The 12,236-nt window shown below is 39.3% G+C and overlaps 1 protein-coding gene across 2 annotated transcripts in view; it reads left to right on the top strand.

Moving 5' to 3' along the window:
• The window catches only part of ZC3H12C (zinc finger CCCH-type containing 12C), a 43,214-nt gene extending 31,465 nt beyond the window's left edge, over window positions 1-11,749 (top strand). For both annotated transcript variants that reach the window (XM_071554569.1, XM_071554562.1), the window contains exons 4-6: window positions 2,594-2,828; window positions 3,712-3,818; window positions 4,606-11,749. In XM_071554569.1, the coding sequence (XP_071410670.1) occupies window positions 2,594-2,828; window positions 3,712-3,818; window positions 4,606-5,999 (1,736 nt within the window). In that variant the 3' untranslated portion in view covers window positions 6,000-11,749. The remainder of the gene's footprint in view (window positions 1-2,593; window positions 2,829-3,711; window positions 3,819-4,605) is intronic.
• The last annotated feature ends 487 nt before the right edge of the window (window positions 11,750-12,236 follow it).

Raw genomic sequence — 12,236 nt, 5'->3', positions numbered from 1 at the left:
CTTACTTCTTCAAGAATGTAAATTGCCAGTTTTTAGGTCTGCTCTACCCATACATCTTTCGTAGTGAAGAGGTTTGAAGTTAGTCATTTGTTGGATGATATTTGTTGTGGTGAGCAGTCACTGCCTGTGCTTCAGGTTATGGGAATTATTCTGACAGAAAGGGAACAGTTTTCTTTTCATCATCACTGTTAACAAGTGAGACGGGTTTTGCAAATTTTAATTTTGAATGTGTTTATCTAGAAAAACAAAATTTGTGTAGAGGTATTTATTTCTTGATCACACTAACAGGTTCTGTGTGAAGGCTGGAGAGGCATTCTCCATCTGCCCTTAAGTTGAAACAGACGGGAATTTGGGGGTTAAAAAAACCCTAGAATTTAAGAAGGGAAAGGGTTTTTTGAGGGGAGGCCCAATGTAGCTATCTTTAAATGGGGCAAAGCTTTTGAGAGCTTTTGTGCTCTTTGTAATAATCTGCTTATAGAAAACAAAGATTTACTACAGCACTGACTTCATTATTTTAAACAAATAATTATGTTACCAGTAAGAGTGAAATGGGTAACAATACATTGGTAATTGAGAGTAGTAGATGTAGCTTCTAAAAGAAAATGGAAGCATGTTTTGATTGTCACATGCATTTTCAAATATCTGAAAAGATGTTAATTCCATTGGCTTGATTGTTATGAGGATGTATCATGCTAATGCACAAAAATATTTGGAAAGTTGCTGTTCTCCCATCATTGCAGGCAGGGTGGAGCCTTTCTTTTGAAGCCAATCTCTTTCACTGTACTAGTGTTGGAGGTATGAGAAAAGCATTGGCTAAGTAATAAAAATTTGGCTACTTAGAAATAAGTTGTGACATCAGCTAATAGTGTGCAAAGGGCTGGAAGCCCCAAAAGGAGTTTTAAGAAAGTAGCAAGGCATAGAATTGACCAGTTGTCTAGCAAAGAGAAATGAGTTTGACGTGTGTCATGATGGACCCTGAAAATGGGAGGAAGATCAAAGCAGGCTATTGTATCTTCTGTAAAACAGAGGTCTTCAGTTTTCTTGTCAGGATGCAGGGAGCCTGTGTGCTACCAGTCTTGTGAAATACATTGTGCTGATGCTCCGTTTCCAGAGATACACATCTGAAATATACGGCCACCTGGGATTTTGAAAAAGCCCAGATGACTAACATGAGGATGGTTCTAGACTGTCAGTATTCATGAGAAACCTCTTGGACTAAACAGCCACATCTTTGTTATTAGTACCTGCAGTCATCACATGGCAGGTTTTTTAATTCTTTCTTGGTGGGGAAAAATCACCTTCCATCACACTCTCCTTTATCATTTAACACGTTGTGTAGGGGTGAATACAAAAAGCTTGTATTTCATGTAAAGTCCTGTGCTTTTCTACTAAGCAGATAAATGCTTGTATCAAATATATTGCTTATATGTAATATTAATGCTATATTCCTTTCTGTTGGAGTCTTTTTTTTCCAGATGGAACATGTTCCCTGTCAAGTTTCTTATGCTACAAAACAGTTGAGTTATTTGAGATCTTAACCATTATTAAGAGCCATGACTCATATTCTTCTGCTGTTTTAGATGTTGCCTAGTTTTCTGTGTATTTTTTCTTTCATAGCTTGTCTGCTCGGAGGAGAGTGTTAGGTAGGAGAATCAACATAAGGGATAGGTGCCCCAGTACTGGGTACAACCTCTTTAGTAGTCTTTTAAAGTTCCTTGGGATCTCCAGGTTCCACACAGACAAAGAGAAAATGCTTTTTGATATATGACTCACATATTGTGTAGGACAAGAAGGAACGACATAAAATGCTAAATATGCTTATTTAGTAGGATTAAAAAGAAATCTGTTTGGCTTTGGTAAGAACTTTTGTGTAAATAATGTGTAAACTATTCAAGGAAAAATACTATCTGAACCATTACTGATGTTAACCAAAAAGCCAGAACCAAACCACCACCACTTTTGGTGTTGGTTAAATCTTTTGGGGGAATGCTATTAATATTTGTGAAGAACCTGAGTGTTTGTACAGAATGTGGATTTTCTAGTCCTTGTGGGTAGTAACCCCTTCTCTTGATGGGCAGAGACTTTTACAAGACAGTCCCATTAATATGAGCTACTGGAACTCTTTCAAAAGATGTTTCTTGCTGGGTACCACAGATAGATGAAAAAGGCCTGTCTGTTACCAAGGAGCTCAGTTATGGGAAACCCATAGCTTGGGTATAGTCCTCCTATTCACTGTAACTTTCAGTGATGTTTGAAACCACCCCTTCAACCAGAGGAGTCTTTCACAGGCATTTTGATGAGTAGTATTTCTTTTGAACCAGAGGAATGTGAACAAGATCCTCTGTGTTAGTCTTGGAGAAACAGTGTGGAGGAGGAGGTCCTGATTTGTTTGTAGGTTTTTTTGAAAGTATCACCAGCTGACTGCTGACTCTAACTTCAGATATCATATATTGGACACCTTCTGCTGGACTATTCAAAACAATTTTACTTGTAAATGTTTGGATTTTCTTCCTCAAATCTAATGTCTTTAGAGATTAAACAAACACACTTTTCTTTTTTCCTTGTTTTAACTTTTGATTCTTATTCCTTGTAGATCAAGAAATCTTGCGTAAATTAGAAAAGGAGAAGATTCTTGTGTTCACACCGTCCCGGCGAGTGCAAGGCAGAAGGGTGGTGTGTTACGATGACCGATTTATAGTGAAGTTGGCCTTTGAGTCAGATGGCATCATTGTTTCTAATGATAACTACAGGGATCTAGCTAATGAAAAGCCAGAATGGAAGAAGTTCATAGACGAGCGCTTGTTGATGTACTCATTTGTTAATGACAAGTAAGTTATTCTATCTTTGTATGTGCCACTAAAATAATTGAGGAAAAGACAGTTTGAAGATTTGTATGATTTTCTTATCTTACACCCAATTCATTAGGTACCTGTAGAATAACAGGAGGAATAGTCTATCATAGATTTGTTCTTCTAATTAGAAGTACTCTGTTTTTATTGTGATATCTTTATGGCTTTTTATGTTATTGTTTTCTCTTCTAGTGTATGCCAGTGTATATTTGATGTATGCTATGGGGTAATATTCCAGGTCTCTTGATACACTGAGCCAATGTCTCTGAGTGCCTGTGGTTAGGCTTCTGAGTCCTAGAATCATAGAAAAACGTTGGAATGAACCTCAGGAGGTTTGCAGTTCAACTGTCTGTTTAGATCCATCTGTAGTAACTCTGTATGCCAGCAGACAGATCAACTGCAGTTACTACAGGTGGCTTCTTGTGAGGGGGGAGAGTACTCGGTACTCTGCTGGGCAGACACTGAAGTATCTCAGTGCCTGAATACTGATGAAGAGTCCTAGGCAATCACCACAGTTTTGTAAAGTTAGTTGTGGCATTGTAAGAAATTGCTGCCTGTATCGCTGCCTTTCCTTTTGATTTAGTGATGGGCTGTGTGCCGCGCTGCTCTGCCACAGAGCGTAAACTGAGCTGGACTGAAGGTGTCTGAAGCAGACTCATAGTGACCTGTTTCTGTGTGTTACCTCTCAGGCAGTACTTGCAGCACAAAGATGGCCTTCTAAATCTACTCTCAAGGTACCCAGACTTAAAAATGACAAGATGGCAGATTATGGTGTAGGACACAGTCGCGAGGTTCTTGGTCATTGCATGAGGAGCATGGAAAGGCTTGTTTGCTTCCATAATACTTCTTTCTTTTTTTATAGATTTATGCCTCCTGATGATCCTCTTGGCCGCCATGGTCCAAGTCTGGACAATTTTCTTAGGAAGAAGCCTATTGTGCCAGAACATAAGAAGCAACCGTGTCCCTATGGTAATTTGATTTAACCCATCAGTTTGCTGTACTGCTGGCACTGGGGACCAAGCTCCCACTTTATTTTAACACTGCTAAAAAATAAAAACATTGGTTTTAACATTGTTGTAGTAGCCTGAGAGTGGTTGAAATGCTGAGCTGATGGTGGAAACTGAAATTAGTTTTTTCATATGCTAGTTAGAGAACATTTTTATCTACTAGTTGGACTAAAGGAGCAACTTTAGTAATCATTCATAGCAATAGATCCAAAATAACACCTAAATCCTGCAGACTCCAGAAGCCCTTTTCTAATGTGAGACATTGAGGTTTTCTTCCAGGAAACTGAGTGAGCTATCTGAAGTTTAGCTACTGAGCATCCCTACAGGCATCTTGGCTGAGCTGAAACTTGCTGGTCTTATGACTCTTTGGGACTTACCTATTAAGTTTTCTGCCCATGTATCGCCTTTGCCAAATGCAGCAGGTGTGTACAGACACACTGACAGTGTCACATTCAGCTCAAAATGTGGCTGGTAGTGGTCTGCATTCCTAGAATTCCTAGAGCACGCTAGCACTGCCTCATTTTTCCCTGCAATACAAGAGAGATCTTAGATCACACCCCATGTCACACCATTGAAAAATCATTTTCAAGATATTTCAAATCAACGGTAAAACTTTAAATGAGAGGAATTTCTATTATTTGATGTTCATTTTATGTTGATATTTATTATTATTATTATTTCTATTATATTTAATTCAAATGGATTATGTTTGAAGGTTTTTTCAAATCTGATTATGTTTGTACTAATAGGGAAGAAATGTACCTATGGACACAAATGCAAATACTATCATCCAGAAAGAGGAAATCAGCCTCAGCGATCTGTAGCTGATGAACTTCGTGCCATGTCCAGAAGCACAGCTGCCAAAACTACAAGTGAAGGAGGACTGGTGAAGAGCAATAGTGTTCCCTGTAGCACTAAAAACGATGGCACTTCTGAGCTGAAGCGTGCTGCTCCAAAGAGGCAATCGGATCCTAGTATAAGGACTCAAGTCTATCAAGACTTGGAGGAAAAGCTTCCCACCAAAAACAAGTTGGAAACCAGGTCTGTACCTTCTTTAGTTAGTATACCAAGTTCCTCTGCTGGAAAACCCCAAAGTACTGCACCTTTAACTAACGGCCTTCCATCCGGAGTTCACTTCCCACCTCAGGATCAAAGACCACAGAGCCAGTATCCTACAGTGATGATGGCAACCAAAAATCATGGGACGCCAATGCCTTATGACCAGTATCCAAAATGTGAGTCTCCGGTGGATGTAGGGTATTACTCCATGCTGAGTGCATATTCAAATCTAAGTATATCCGGTCCCCGTAGTCCTGAAAGGCGCTTCTCCTTGGAGACAGATTATAGGATTAGCTCTGTGGCTTCCGACTGCAGTAGCGAAGGGAGCGTTAGCTGTGGCAGTAGTGATTCCTACGTGGGTTACAGCGATCGCTCTTACATGAGTTCCCCTGACCCACAGCTGGAGGAGAACTTGAAGTGCCAACATATTCACCCTCATGGCCGCCTTAACACTCAGCCCTTCCTGCAGAGCTACCACGAGCCTCTCACACGAGTGCAAAGCTATAGTCTTGAAGAACCAAAGCATCACCACAAATCTCCAATTCCATACATGGCTGTGCATCTACAGCATCCAACAGTTGGTGCTCGTTCTAGTTGTCCAAATGACTACTCTGCATCTCAGAGCTCATCACATTCAAAGACCATGCACCTGGGGAGAGCCCTCGTGTCCACGAGAATAGACAGCATTTCAGACTCACGTTTGTACGATTCTCCTTTAAGACACAGAAAGCCTTATCCTGGCCAAGATGGGCTTGGAGGTTGGGATAGGCAGAATTATGGGATGGATGCATATGGCTACCGCCAAACCTACTCCTTGCCGACTAACCCCACGCAGCCATGTTATGAGCAGTTTGCCTTCCAAAGCCTCCCCGAGCAGCAGGACCAGACCTGGCGCGTACCTTACTGTGGAATCCCTCAAGACCCTCCAAGGCACCAAGACACCCGTGAGAAGGTTTACATTAACCTCTGCAACATCTTCCCCCCTGACCTGGTGAGGATCGTCATGAAGAAGAACCCTCACGTGACGGACGCTCAGCAGCTCGCTGCAGCCATCTTGGTGGAAAAGTCTCAGCTAGGTTATTGAGAGATGATGCATCTTTGTGGTGTCTAGTAGTTTTCAGCTCAGCTCTAACGCTGAGGGAGGTTTGCTACAATAGCATTTGTGATCTCCTTCTCAGCAAGGAGGTTATATAGTAATCCGTTTATGTGAAATACTGTATCATGGAGTCTGTGTGTATAGCCCCATGCATTGGAAGTACCAGATATGTTTTGTGTTCTAGTTTGAAAATTTTTAAATGGCTATTTTCACAGCTGGAGGATGCTCCAGTTTAAATTAATATATATATATAAAATAATCTGTGGTCTCTGGTTATAATCTTTGGTGCATCAGGGGTTTATATGCAGCACTTTCTATCCTTGTTACATGTTGTCGGGATTTTTGGTTTTGTTTTTTAACTTGCTGGATGCTTGTCCTTGGGCTGTGAGGTATTAAACAAACCTCCAGAAGGAGGATTTTGCTACTTCTGGCAAGCAATTTTCAAGCTAAGTTTCTGAACTTTTTACAACACCATAAAGTATGTCTGATGTATGCTTGGTTGGGTTTGTGAGCTTTTTTGTGCTGTAATAATCTGTTTATAGAAAACAAAGATTTACTACAGCACTGACTTCATTTTTTTAAACAAATAATTATGTTACCAGTTAAGAGTGAAATGGGTAACAAGATATTGGTGATTTATAGTGTGGCACTTTCCATTATTTTCTTTGTTTTGTATAAATAGTTACATGTTTTGTTGATGCAGTCGATTAGTAAGATCAGATTCAAACAGAGGAGGAAAAAACTGTTTTTTTTTACTAATTTATGGATATGGTAAAAGCCTTATTGCCTGATTTTCAAAGGCACTGAGAATTAGCAGCCCCCTTTGAAGTAAGAGAAGCTGCAAAGGCTCAGAACCACCCCAAATCAGGCTACCCTGTTTCAGTTCCCTTGTGTTGTTGTTACCCAGCTCTGTGTATTTCTGGTCAGTAGAAGGGAACCTGAAATCATAGGGTCCTATTTAGTTGTTTTATGTGTTTTTTAATTTGTATTGCTGCACAACTGTACTGGATGAAATATGCTTTTCATAAAATATTTACCTGTTTTTAAATGAATTTAATTATCTCAATGCAAGTTTTGTATTTAAGATACTGTTTGAATTTTCTTGCTATTTATCAAGGCTGGCCTGAAAAGGTTTTGTGTATTCAGGATATGCAACATTTATTAACTGCACTATGGTAATGATATTGTAGCTCAAAATAATAACTTAAACTTTTTTTTTTCCTTTCTGTTTTGTCTGGGGAGGGAAGGGTTCTGGGGAGAGAAGATACCATATGTGTTCCTGAAGTTAGTTTTTCACCTTTTGCATCGTGTAGGCCTGATTCTTGCCACAAATAGTGTAGTTTTAGAAACAGACAAACCAAGTCTGTTTTAGCATTAGTAAGGGATATTTCTGGTTTTCAGTCATGGGTTTTACTAGCACCTTATATATATATTTATATATATATATGTAATAGAAATAGGTTTTGCAGTTGATGTCACATGTACTTACATGACATAATCAGTTGCTGACACTTTTAGGTTTCCATTCACTATAACAATGTTCAGTATTAAAAATAAGTCACTAGTTTACACTATTAGAGCTGATAATTTTGATACACTTGCTGGAATTTTAAGTAAGGTCCTGAAGAACCAGAAAGTACCTTTTACTGTTGATACAAATTGTATCTTTTTAACTGAGAACTATTTTGATTTGTAGATTTAGTAGAAACACAAATGTGTAATTATTAGTCTTTTGGGCAACATTTTATCCCTTATTTAAAAATTAGAGGTTTCAGACATAGAATAGACTTAGGCAAGTAACAGTAGGTATTTGTTTAGGTGTCTGTCTCAATTTCACATATTAAAAAGAAAAAGTAAACTATTGGCATCTTCTTCCTTCTAAAGTCTTTGTAGTGGGAACCCACTAAAATAAAGGTAAAATGCTGCCTGAAAATGATGTCCAAGCACCTTTGAATACGAAGACGTTTTCACTACTTGTGTGACACCATGTGTTGCAGCAAGTAGGGTTTGGGTATACAGTAAATGCTTCTAAAGAGCATTGTGCTATAGACATATCCAATAATCTGAACCATGTTCAGCAAACCAATTCAGGACGTAGTGCTCCCGCAGCTCCCACTGCTGGTGTGCTCCAGCTTGTGCCATTGCCTGTCCCTGCGGCGATATCAGAGGGGCTCTACACCATCTGTCCTGTGTTGTCTGTTTAGGGAGAAGACCTCTTCACCTGTGGCAACAGTTTTTCCCTGGATTTGGTTGGTCGCCATCTGTAGAGCATGTTGTAATGTAGAGATTGATGCAGCGCTGATGCTGAGGTTTGGACTGGGAAATGGGTCTGATCTTAGTTGTACACTAAGATTTTTTTAAATTGAATTACACTGAAGTACTACACCGTAGTGTAGATGCAGCTGTTTTAATAATGCAGTTATTATATTTGTGTTTTTAATGGGTTTCTACATTTATTTTTTATGTAGGGATTTACTTCTGCCAAAAGTTCAGTTCCTTTAAGCATGAACAGAAATGTGCATAGCAAAGAGGTGTTTTGTCTTTTTCCCTAACATGTGAGCATCCGAATGCTTCCTGCCATGTATATATTGCAGTCTGGCCTAGAGCACTGGACCAGCAGGCTTAGCCATGTAGTGATAATGGGGTGAGGAGGCGTGTGGGACTGTGTGCTGCTCTGCCCAGACCTGAGTTATCAGTATTGATTGCCTCTGTGCACGTTCAATGCAGTACTGAATCCCCAAAAGTGTGTTGATTGCTAGAGAGTTCTTGTAATAGGTTCTCTGCTTTGTGCTCAAGCACTGAAAATGCTTTAAAAATAGAAGAGCAGGAGTAATTTGGTGGGTTTTAATGTTGTGCAATGAAGTGCTAGTTCCCCTTAGACTCTCTTACATTGGATAAAGCAAATTTACTGTGGATAAAATATTTGCCTTGATACTTCTTTTTGTTTTGCTGAGGTGACAGATTGAGGAGTTGTGTGTTAATTCCTCCATGATGGGGAGATCAGTCTGTATATTTAACAACTTTTAAAGAGGACACCAGTAACAAACATGGACACAGTGATACTGGTCAAATACTGCCTTTCTCCGTGTAATTGCATTGATGCAAATAACTGACCTGTAATGTTCTATGATACTTAAATAGTAAAGGTAGTTCAGTGATACTGTCTTTGCCCCAGCTAGGTTGTAGAGTTGCAGGGAAGGATTAAGTACCTTCAAGTTAGGGCTGTCCCTCTGCTAAATAGAGGGCAACACTTACCCTTGTCTTCAGTACTTGAGAGTTGTTTTGATACTTAGCAGAAACTCAGTATTTTTAGGTAAAATCCCAAGCTGTTATAGCTACATCAGTAATAGTATGTAGATACATAGTATTTTGAATACACACACAGTAGGCATCTGCCCACAACTGTTTTCTATACAACAACATGTTGCAAATATTTAGAATTTTTAAATATGTCCTGTAGATAACTTTGAGCTAAACATGGTCAGGCTATGGCAGTATTAATCACTTTGTTGTCTTTTATTTTTTAAAATATGTGTGTGGACTCACATATATATATTTATATATATATACACACATATATTTGGCAAGTGGGTTTAAGATACTGCTAATGGTCTGAAGATCGTATCTTTTCAGGTGTCCCATTTTATTTGGTTTGTCTGAGTTGTAGCTTGGTCCTCCACTGCAGAATAGCTCTGGGGAGAGCCAGAAGCCTGATGTGTTCACGTGAAATCCCAAAAAGAAGGCATGCCAGTCTGGTGAAGCCCTCAAAGGAGACTTTTGCAGCCTTGGAGGATGTGGACTGTTGTTGAGCTGTTGATGAACTTCTGCTGGGAAATTTGTAGCTAATGGCGAACACCTTTCCAAAAATATCCAAACTGTTGCGTAAACCGGAGTACCTCACTTGGAACAGGAAGCTGGCGGCATTTTCCCCAGCAAGGGGAGCACCAGAGGACTAAATGCCTTGGGTGGAGATAACCACAGCATCTTGCCACAGTAAGAGACTACCAAAACATTTATCAGTTTTATCAGTTGATGGGTTTGACCGAGGTATTTTTGATGTGTAAAGCTTGAAAATGAGACACAATGCTCTCCTACTCTCTGGAGCATTTAGAAAAGTACCCAAATGACTTTCATTGCTACTGAAAATTTAAAATACTGTGCAATTAAATAGGCCATTTTTTAAAAAATAAAAATAACTTAGAAATTATTTATTTTTATTTACAGTGTGACTTGATAATTTATTCCTGGCAATATAAGGCCACGGTGGAGTGCTGTTTGTGGTGGGTTTTTTATCATAGGAACTAAAACTGCTGAGAAGAAAAACCAATAGATTTAAAATTAAAACTCTTTGGCCTTGTTTTGTTTTTTATAAAAGGGCTGAGGTTTTATAAATGTCAAATCATGTGTTTATATAATTTGTAAATTTTAGAGAGGCATAGTTGAAGAATTTTGTTCAAATTAAATATGTATGGGCACGTTGTTTAGACTTATCCTGTAATTAAACCTAGAATTAGGTGTATTAAATGGTTGCTCCAGGTAACCTTTTGCTTGGTAACATGAGAGATGTTCGGACTTCATCTTTAGATGTTCTGAAAAATAATTCCTATATCTTAAGGTTTCGTCAGAAAGTGATGATCTAGGCACCTAATTCTGTGGAAAATTCCCTTTGTGTGTGAAACATCCTACTGTATGTCGGGTTTTCCTTGTTGTGCAGTACAAGGACTGATACACATGGACTATGTAGTAGATGTTTGTAAAGGCACTGCCAAACACAGTGTGTGGTTCCTGGTTACGAGTGTGCTTTAAATAATTTATCAGCTTCCATTTTCAGGTCTTAAAGGGTTGTCATAACTTGCACTTGAAATGTTTATTACTCTGTCCACCCTTTAAGCTAAATGACTGCAATAGTTCTTGTTCCCTCTCACACTCAATAGCCCTTGGAGGGCCCAGTCTCCTGAACACTGACACGTGCACCTGACTTAGCAGAAGTACTTGCATGGGCCAGTTCCAGTGGTGTTAAAGAAGACCTGAGTAAAGCTGGTGTGTGTGGAAGTGCAGGAGGGCTGGGCCTTGAGGAGCACAGCTGGAGAGCCACCTCCTCCAAAACAGAGGTGAGATCTCCCTGGTGCTGAGAAGTCCCTCAGCCAGGATTGCCCTTCGCAGTTGTTGGGAACACCTACAACCAAATTTACTGAGCTGTTTAAGCACATCCATCCCTGGTGTTTCAAAGTATAACAATCTACTCTTTGCCTTATAAAACAAAACCTCTCTGCTTTTTGTAGAACAACCATTTTTCTTTTGGTCTCAAATGAAATCTGATTTACCATATTAGTTCGGCTGGTTGGTTACTTTCTATTTATCTGAATGACATTCTTAAGGAAACTGATATTTTAAAACTGTTCTCCCAGCATACCAGAATATCCTCCAAGGAAACAAATGCAGATACAGCAGCAATAATTGTGTTTTGTAGTTCTTTTCCCATTCATTATCTATGTACTTGTGTGGAGTAAGTGAGATTTTAATACTGTCCTGAAGTCCACTCTGGCAAAACCATTAGTTTAAAATAATGTTTGGGCTACTCGATAAAGCAATTGTCAAACTGGCTTTTCATTCCTTTACTGTTTTTTCTGTATTATTTCTGTGATGTGACTATTCACATCTTAAAACCACCTTTAAACCATACAAAAAACCCTGTATGTGGATTCTGCTTTTAGAGAAAAAAAAATAAAGATTCATTTCCCTCATTGATGGGCTGGTTTTGTTTCATAAAAAAAAAATAGAGCAGTTAACAGTGAGTTATAGACAGTTTTGTGTTTGTACCTGCACCACAAAACTGCTCACTTTGAGTAAATTGGACAAGTTTAAACCATAGAATCATAGAAGAGTTTGGTTTGGAAGGGACCTTAAAGACCATCTAATTCCAACCCCCATGCCATGGGCAGGGGCACCATTCACTAGACCAGGTTGCTCGGGGCCTCATCCAACCTGGCCTTGAACAATGGGGCATCCACATTTTCTCTGGGCAACCTGTTCCAGTGCCTCACCACCCTTTAAGTAAAAACTTTCTTCCTAAAGTCTAATCTCAACTTACACTCATTTAGTTTCCAACCATTGCCCCTTGTCCTGTCACTATCTGCCCCTATAAAAAATCACCCTTCTCCTTTTTAGAAACCCCCCTGAGATACTGGAAGGTGCTATAAGGTGTCCCCAGAGCCTTCTCAAGGC

This window comes from Pithys albifrons, chromosome 1, assembly GCF_047495875.1.
Source record: "Pithys albifrons albifrons isolate INPA30051 chromosome 1, PitAlb_v1, whole genome shotgun sequence".
Lineage (NCBI taxonomy): Eukaryota > Metazoa > Chordata > Aves > Passeriformes > Thamnophilidae > Pithys > Pithys albifrons.
The sequence above is the reverse complement of the archived record's forward strand: the minus strand, read 5'-3'. Positions and strand labels throughout refer to the sequence as shown.